Source organism: Schistosoma mansoni, chromosome W (assembly GCF_000237925.1).
Source record: "Schistosoma mansoni strain Puerto Rico chromosome W, complete genome".
In the NCBI taxonomy this organism is placed as follows: domain Eukaryota; kingdom Metazoa; phylum Platyhelminthes; class Trematoda; order Strigeidida; family Schistosomatidae; genus Schistosoma; species Schistosoma mansoni.
The window spans coordinates 24,966,551-24,976,896 of NC_031502.1; the positions used below are offsets into that span (position 1 = coordinate 24,966,551).

Here is a 10,346-nt window from a genome sequence, read left to right on the forward strand (position 1 = left end):
CTGGGTGTCAGTACATTGATCTAAAGCTAACATACACACTGACTGTATCACTTGTATAATGTTGTGATATCTTAAACTATCAATGAGAAATCTGTTATGTAATCCGTTATTTTCCCATGATTCTTCAATTAATATCATGTGAAAAAATATTCTGCATAAATCCCGTAACTTTATATTTGCAAAATTATAGAAGGGAATATAATCTATGTATCGAAATTTCTCAAAATAAGATTGGTTCTAATACCTTCTTCTAATCGATAGATATAGACAACTTCAACTACATACGTTATGTCATTTAACAGTGATAATAATATAACATAATAAGAGTCAATTTAGTAGACAACCGCTTCCACTTTATACTATTAAAATAAAGTAAATTCTCGATAATCCTTAAACTTGTGATTAGGTATGGTGCGAGAGAAAGTAAATACACACCTGGAAAAATATCTGAAACCTATTTCTGTTTGTAAATTAATGCCAAGGTATGCCGCTTTTTCTAGCCAATGTAGATCACTAGTTAACATAAAAATACGTGAATTTGATTGGTTTAAAAAATAAAACTTAAAACCAGCCAATTAAAAACCAGCATATATCTTCCAAAGTTTGGTAGAGCGAAATAAACGGGGTAGAAGATAAAAAAAATAAAAGATTATTACACTCGTAAAATAAAGTCGGGGGGGGGGGGTGAGTGTTGTTAAATATTCTCGAAAATGAGATAAATTATAGATAACGTTCAGTTATATAAAAAGTCGAGTCAAACCTTCAAAGTAGAAAGTCATTATCACTTATATATATATATATATAGTTGTAATTATCATTGCTACTACTTTCGGACTTTGTTCACAGAAGTATAACGGAATTTACGGAAACAATCATCTAGCACATTCTTACTCAAAATATTTAGTAAAATAAACCTTATCGCTCAGGCTTTTACTGGAATCCAGTACTAGCATTGAATTCTTAATTATCATCAATACCACGATACACGCAAGTGTCCGTTTGGTTTATAATGAATCACTTAGCTTGTGTAAATTTTTCATGCACTGAGGATACAATTGTTTAGCATCTATTCTCTTAACAGAGTATTATTATTATTATTATTATTATTATTATCATTATTATTATTATTCATATACTGATTTTTGGCTTATCTAACTGTTTAATCTCCGCGTTTAATTAGGATTTGGATTAGGGTTTTAAACTAATCCAAAAACTTATGACATTACTGAACACAAACGATAAGTTTATTGTAATTGCTTTCTTTAATTGTTTGAGTCAAGTCTGTAAAAAAGCATCATTATTAGAAGATTCAAGTTAGTTAGTTTGTCATAAAGGGAATGATAACTTATGTACTTAAACATACATAACCATAACTAGTCGAGACTTATTAATGATGACCTTTGAGTTACCATTATAGTGTTTTGCTAACTAAGCCACAAAACTAGACTACTAAGCAGGTCTCCTTCGATTAGTTGTCTGAGACTTCCACTTCACATTCTCTTTCAACCCAAGTTTATTCACTATTTCACTCATATTTCCATTACAAATAGATTATCTAGTGACTAGAGTTACCTAATTACAAATGAAATCGTCATCAAAGTTATTATGTCATCCACAACAATGATATATTCTCAGCCTTTTTCGATGCTACTCTTTTGCCAAAGTGTGAACGGCATTGAGATAAAGTCGCTTTGTTTTATCAATGGCAGTTGTCTCATTCTTGATACGATCGAGTATCACACTGGTCACAACTTGTCAAAAGAACTTAGCCGATTCCAAATTACTAGTCTTCACTAGTTTACAGTATATTTCTTAGTATCGAAAACGTCATACAATATTCATTGTTTAGTAGTGCTTTGATTTTTCTAAGAAAAAAGACTTTATATTCATTACAAATACAAAAAGTCACATAGTCTAGCAACTCGATATAAATACGGGCAGTAACATAGAGACACACATACACTTAAGCAGCAGTGAATGTCTACTTACTCTCCTGCTCATTAGAATGAATGCAGGCACGTGTACAATCAGTAGAACATGTTCCTTATTGTATATTTCACATTTAATTAAATCCCCACCCAAATAAACTGCCGTATTTAAAGTTAAATATCAGGGTGGGAATTGAATAAAAAGAATAACCTGGAATTTTTCGACTCTTGTAAAACAAATGTTTGTTTTTTATGCGTGTGAAATCAAAGTATACTAGGCATTCAATGTCATTAATAGTAACTCTTTATGTCTCACTGTGAAATTCACCAATAACTAATGAGAATAGTGCTTTCAGGTTTTCCATGGTGGTCTAACTTCAATTGACTCACGCTTTCAACTATGAAAATACTAAATCTCTACAAAAAACCCCTTCTGATAAGAATAGTAATTATTTATTTTAGCAGATTTCCCAAAACAATTGAAGAAATAACCGACACCGTAGTAAAATTAAAACTATGTTTCAGTCACTTAGTAACTTTGTACAAAAGTGTTCTGTTAGGAAATTTTATGTGAATAAACTTTTTCACAATTCGGTACTCTGTCAATAGCCATTTATAACATACAAGGAATAATCCCCTATAGTGATGTACAGTGTTTATTCACAAAAATATAATAACCGTTTACAGGTAGTTGATATACACAAATCTATAATATTGGAACAGTGTAACCTGTTTTCATTCATTAAATAATTTTTGGGACTATCGTTTGTATGATATAACGAGGCTCATGAAAAAATTGTATTTGAAGAATAATACGAGAAGTACGCTGAAAGTCGGAACTACAAACAGTTACCATCACTTCACATTGTACCTTTAAGATCGGAGATCATCTTGCGGAAAAGTTATCCATTAGAATATCTTAAAATTCAAACAGTTTATGCTAACTCCGGAAATTGTTGTTGCCTCTTTTTGAAAAGTTATTCTTTCGTTGATACACAAAATAGTCATCAGTATTTCATCGAACAAAGTTATTGTACATAGTGAAAATAAGAATACGTAACAGAAAAACGATGAGATCGTTGATTGCTGAAACGGTTCTGTTAACGTAAAATAATGCTTCAAAAAACATTTTAGAAGTTTAAGTTGAAATCCACTGAAATCACTGAAATTCCCGAAGTGACTCTTTCAAAAGTTCTTTTTTACTTAAATAAAAAATCACTGTACGAAAAGTACCAAAGGTGGTGACAAATTACATTAAAGTAAATTCTCTTGATATAAATGTTCGTCATCCAATAACTCATCTAACTGACATTTGGATTGTAGACAATTAATAACGTTATATATTTCACAGTTTTAAAACTGGCTGTAATGGCAGTAATAATAATAACAACACGAACCTGGTCAATTTAATATATTTGACTGTTTGTTTATTTAGAAAATAACAGGATAAATGGTGGTCTAGTTTTTGTTATGAAAACAACGCAAGTTATGATTACTACGACCAAACATTATGTAATAATCTTGTCGATTCCTAAAAGCATTCGCAAGATTTTTTCGACAGTTTACTTTATTCATAATACTGAAAGTTCAATTCATTTTTAAGTAGTATATATCTTCATGAGAAAGTTTATATCGATTTCCTTACCTGTTAAACGTGGGGGTGTTGTTTAATCCCATTCTAGTTACTAATACCTGGCTATTAAGCTTCCTTATTTATTCCTCATCGTACAAATCGTTCTACAACGAGATTATAATTTAGATCTCACCTCCAAGTTAGTTAAAAATATCAAATCCTAGTCGTTATTCGAAATTCTAAAGTTCACAGCATTCAAGTGAGAATTTATCAGCGTTTTATTGATATAAACATTATGTAATTAAATCCTTTTATTCCGGCTACATGTACAATTAGCAAATCAATATTTTAAGTGTTGGTTTATAGTTAGATATCTAAGAATCAGTAAAGCAGTGCAGCATAGATTTGTAATATAATCAACCCTGATAATTTATTACTTTTTCTTTTAGCAGTAATGATATGCTGCTATAGACAACATTAATAGTTGTACCATATGTACGTAAAGAACTGAAACGGTCACACGTTAATAGGAAAAAAACACAATTTCCAGTTAGCTTTATTTAAACATCAAAAATACAAGGTCTTTCCCAATGAATAATTTACTAGTGACTGGTTAGGAAAGAAGATTCCACTCGGTTAGCTTAGTTTGAGATGAAATAAGTAAAAAATTAAACACACTGATTATGGCCGGAAGTTATTAAGTGTATTCTCGAATCTGACATTAATGAAGTTTTATTAATTGAATGGTCCATAAGGTACGACTTACTTAGATCTTAGTCCTAGCAAGATTCATCATCGAAGCACATCTACAGGAGACAGTACAAACACGGTCTTTTCAAAACTTTAATCGGTTTTATTGACTACTGAAATTGAGTATTTTTTCTCTGGTTTGTTCTTGTCACGACTGACCTTCTGAAGGAATTGACTGTTTGGAAGAATTCGTAATTAAAATGTTTTCTGTGCTGAATTGATTTTGCACATAAATTGGCATAACATTATTTAAACAAAATAACTAAGTACTCTTGACGACTGAAAATGATATTTTTGAATACCCACAATAATCTCACTTCATCAAATTACTCACTCAGAGTTTCCGTATATCGAACTACAGATATCTTTTATCATAATTATCTCAACACAGTGAATAATTCATATTCAGTGCGAGTACTTGGTAACAAATTTCTTTCCTATTACATGAAAACAACCAGGTTTTTATTCAAATGGACAGTAAGACATAAATTCAAATCGGTAACTGAAAGATCCACCATTTTGAAAGCATTTTTGTCAGAACAGTATAAGAATGATGTAGTGATTTTGCACTCATCTCCCATATTATTATGAGCTACAGCCTATCGTCAAGTTTCTTTATTTACTTTTCAGTTATTCAAACATTTAAATGCAGACAGAATATATGACTCCACAGCATTATTCATCTAATAAATGTGATCAGTTCAATGATTCCACCGAAAATTGTCCGATTCCTGATAAAACACTAAACTACACAGATTCAATAAATTTTACTAAGTCATTTAATTTCTATCCAATGGATTCAATAAATATGTACCCATTAAATGAACATAATCATTATGCTTTCGGCTCGCGATCGGATTTAATTAAACCTTCAGAGAATTTAGTTATTAATATTCATAATTTTAATCATACCACTGAAACAAGTCAGTACTTTCACACAAATTACTCACCAAGAGTAGTCAATACTACTAATATTACTACTAGTATTTCTACTGCTGTCCCGACCGATACTACTGTTAATGTTACCACTACTACAACAAACAGTCATAGTAATAATGTCAGCCTTAATCATGACGGTATTTTACCAGTTTATTCCAATCAGTTTAATAATAAATATTTAGCAAATGTAGATGATCAAACAATTACAAATTATCATACAAATCAAATAAATCGAGAACACTGTGAAAATGAATTTCTGATGTCATTACAGTTTCACCATACACACCCTGTATCACAATATTATTCACATATTTCCACTCTTCCCACCGTCCCGGGACCTCAACAACATCAACAGCAACAGCAGAAACAACAGCAAGTTCTTCATTCACAACTCCATCCAGCTCAGCAATCACAGAACACCAACAATTATACACATACGGCAGCGACTACATCTCCAAGAATGAAAGAGAAATCAAAAAATGCTGCTCGTACACGACGTGAAAAAGAAAATACAGAGTTTTACGAATTAGCTAGACTTCTACCACTCCCCAGTGCAATTACATCACAACTGGATAAAGCATCTATTATACGTTTAACAACAAGTTATTTAAAAATTAGAACTATATTTCCAAACGGTAGGTATTTCATTGGAGTTATTATTGTCTCACTGAATAACGCTTATATAACTGACAGTTATTGATGTGATTAATCATAAAAATTAAAATAACGATAATGGTAAAGCATTTTCATGTCTAAATAATTAGTAATGTATAGTGCGAATTAGTCGAAAGATTATCAACGATGATTGGGATAGAGTTTTACTTTAACTCAAGAATTTTATTGACAGATGTATTTGGTAAATTCTAGGATAGAACCCAACACTTTCTAGCCTTATATGCGATATGTCGTCATTTGGACAGCGAGTAACATTATTGATAAAAAATAAATGAAACTGGAAAACAAAAACCATTACATGTGGTTGTGTCATTATTGAGAGAGTAGATTATGCAGAATCGACAAGTACGGTCATCCTCTACGGTGGTGTCTCAATATTCAATAACACAAACTTTAAGACACTGGAGTTTATTCTATGTGAACTCTTAAATCTGATAATTCAATTATCTAAACTGCGGTTACATACATATTTTATACGAGTACTCTATTTGTCAATAAATGTCACCATAACAAAACATATAAAATATTCAGTTGAAAGTCATAATTAAGAAATATGATAATTGTAAAGAAAAGATTTGTCCGTATTATTGTTAAGTGATCTAAAAATTTTATTACTAATCAATTCATCAACTGTTCTGGATTTCATTTATAACTGTATATTTAGACAATTTGATCAGAGAGTTGAACTGAATCCGGTGTATCTATGGTACAACAAATAGTTATTGATTATGGTTTCACTGTTGAGTAATTCGACCACATAAATTGAGATAAAGCATGTTTTTCTCTTCTCTTCGCTAGCTGTTTGAGCACGTTTGCTTATGTGCATATATATATATATATATATATATATATATATATATATCATATTGAAAGTTGAGATCTCACAGCAACAAGTGTAAATTATTGAAGTTTATAAGCCTAAGTTAAAATTTATCAAAAACTCAACGTTATCATATTATATTTTCAACTAATTATGACATCATTTGTTTTAATTTTTTTTTCACTATGGTTAAGACGGGTTAATGAGTAGCAGTGATAAGCAAAACAGAAAGGGAGAGGTTGGAAACTGATATATGTAGACTGGGAGACAAAATATATAGCATATCTTGATTAAATAGAATTATCTACTTTTGTTGATTATGTTCTCTCGTCTACCTTTTCTACTCAATAATACGTGAGTATATTACTCGAATTGGTTACTAGCTACGCATACAAACATACGTACATATATATGTATACAATATAAACGACACAGTTGAATTATTCTAACTCTTGGTCAAAGTGAATAAATTTATTTCGTCCTCTTTTCAGCCCACATCGAAGTTTTCATGCAATAACAATAAGAATAATCACTGTAATTATAATAATGATAAAATTATTATTACTTTTTATTAGTGCGTTTATGTTTATAATGGCTAGTTAAGTGGACTGACCATAGCACTTTTCTCTCTCTCTGTATGTGTATGCATACGAGAGAGAAAGAGACAGAAACCGTTAGGAGGAAAAACGAGAAAATAAGCACGTTCTTAGGATTATTTATACACGTAGTGTGTATATTAAGAAAATATTTGCGTTTTGCCTAAACAGTTTATTGTTCGCAACAAAAACGCATTTAGATATAGATGAAAAGCCTTACTATGAATTAATTAATTCATTCATTGTGATATGTAAATAAATAATATTTATAACTAAACAGTGAAATTGAACAAGGAATGAAATGAACAGTTGAATACCGTTTGTATCAAATACAACGTATTTGCAATCTTGAAAAGTTATAGTGTAAAGATAATATAGACCCAATAGTCGTGGAATGAACTATAAAGTACTGTGTGATAACTTCATCATTTTCCACTGTAGTAACACGATCACTAATTCGTTCTGTTGCGATGGTTTAATTTTTTATTAAAACACAGAATAATATGATGAGAATTATCTGAATATTGCAACTAGAGCAACAAAGTTCATACAGACTGGATGATTAAATAAAACTAATTGAATGGGGAGATATGTAAGAAGTATTCAATGTTGGAGATAGTTTTTATTATTATTATAATCATCGATTAACATCAACTGGAAAAAACTGTGGGAGAAAAAGAGAATGTGATGTCGGCTTTGTTTTAATTTAAGATACAGTGTTGTTCATTCAAGACCTTAGTAGGAATCAAACCCATGTTGTTTAAGGTATGTAAAGATCAAATGTATGATATAGACTACTGGAATTCTTTGTATTGGTTACATGGGATTATACTGTCCGAGACACCCGAAGGTCCCTGGTTTAATTCAATATTATGGTTGTGGGTATATAATTTTGAGAAGTTCAAAACTAGAATGAAACAGTTATTTAATGTTCTCCAGTTTATAACAGTTGTCTACTTAAATTTATTTCATGATGTAAACTACATTGGTACAAAACTCAATTAAGCATCCTATTACTCATCTAGTCCCTCACTGAAGTAAGTTTTTAGATATTTTTTAAATTTCAAATTATTTATGACCCAAATTTACTTTCATTCTAAATTAATGCTAATCACTCAGGTCACTTGAAATAGTTGATCGTATCTGAAAATGAAATGAGAAAACATTTGTAGTTAGACGATTCACTGAAACTGACATTTCACATTCACAAACTGCTCAACTGAGACACTCAGAGATTCAGCTATAGTGTTAGTATATCGTGTAGATTATTTAAGAGTTGTGTCTTACACATCCAATAGACAATTATGTTTCAATTCAGTATTATGAAGTGAATTCATATATACAGGACAAAAGGGAATATATGTTGAGCGAAAGCTAGCTCTGATCTGCCTCGATACCAATACGATTAGTATTTTAAACAAACGGGCAATAAGTCAAAGTAATGGGCAATAATAATTTCGTTTCTTTTTTATGAAATGTGTGGAGAGAACAAAATTGTACACTATAATCTCGTTTAGAACTATGCATTGTCTTATTGAACAATCACAAGATACTGCACAAGGGATTAATGAAATTTTATTTTATTTTTCAGTTAGAAGAAAAGACAGTTTCATTTTATATGTACAAAGAGATTCATTGAACACTTTTCATCTGATGAAAGGGTGTGATTTCTTTGTTAAGTAACTGACAAACTAAAAATTTACGACTTTACACATGGGTACACTATATATATTGTGTGAAATATGACTAGCTGACTGACAAAAGATTTCATAATGTAGACTGAACATTTAAAGAGACTTAATCCAATGGGTCATACTCTCAAAATGAATGTGTAATAAATTGAATGTAAACGGATATATTGATGACATACCACAAATGCAATCAAATACTTTAGGGCTATATTATTATTATTATTATTACTCCTATTATTATTAGCTGTAGTATCATCCTCAATACACCCTATACTCATTGAAGTAATATTTTATTAGTAACCTTATCAAAAAGAATAGCAGACTTGATTAATGACAACTGAAGTAACAATAAAATAATAATTTTGTTTAATGGGAATTCCAGATAGTAAAATGTGTTTATTACCCAAGGCAGGGTGTAATTGATTTGGCGGTAGATGTGTTCACCACATTATTGACCTATTTGAAGTAATAAGCATAAATGAATTGCTTACAATATAATAACTTCGTGACTGCATGAAAATGCTTTTTTTTCACCTTCCTTTCACGATACTTTATTGAGCTGTGATGAGGGTAGTGAATAAGACTGAAAACAGCGATTACAAAACGTAATAAAGCTGCAAACCACTAGCTGTTTGATCCTGCTTCTACAATGCCCTGAAGGTAGTATATTGGATATTTTCCTAATGTAAGCTCAACATTTTAAAATCCTCGTACATGCATCCTGGAACTGAATAGTTGTATCGAAAACACTAGTGTTTGTATTGGTCAACAATCAACAGAATGAAGCTGCGGCGGAGAAATATACGGAGGAAAATCTAGAAGAATATAGATCTAGATGAGTGACTTGAAATAAAATAGTCAAGCTCTTAAGAGGATTTATTCTTGTTTTGGAAATCATACTAAAATGCTCGTCATTAACATCTTCAGTTTTTGAAATGTCATAAACTGCCGACTGAAAAATGAAGTAAATCATAACTATCTTAGTAATGCATCAAAAAATCGTGCACAAATACTTATAAACTGAAAAGATTATTCAGTAGTCTCTGCAATAACTTGATATTTGGTTATTTCTAGTTTCGGAGGTTATTTAAGTAATTTCATGAGATCGGTGGAAACAGTATCCATATATATTTATACTATGATAGATTCACCTAGCTCCGGGGACTTACTATTGGATGTCTGATTCCTGACCCTGAAAAAGATAAGTCAATTTTTATTCAAGTAAATTAAAAATCACTACAATTAACGAAATAATGTCAGTAACGAAATCTATTCATGTAAGCAATTTTCAACTTGTAGAATTCAACTAATTACTGTTTTCATGCAGTTAGTTCCCTTTATAAATTTAAATAAAGACAGAACAAATATTGATGC

General features: G+C 30.6%; 1 protein-coding gene across 1 annotated transcript; it reads left to right on the forward strand.

Annotated features, from left to right (window-relative positions):
* Positions 1-5,650: 5,650 nt before the first annotated feature.
* Smp_165270 (putative single-minded) lies at positions 5,651-5,890 on the forward strand (the record flags this gene model as incomplete). Its single annotated transcript, XM_018789092.1, has 1 exon — positions 5,651-5,890. The coding sequence occupies one exon, from the start codon at positions 5,651-5,653 to the stop codon at positions 5,888-5,890; it is 240 nt and encodes a 79-aa protein (XP_018654570.1).
* Between the last annotated feature and the right edge of the window lie 4,456 nt (positions 5,891-10,346).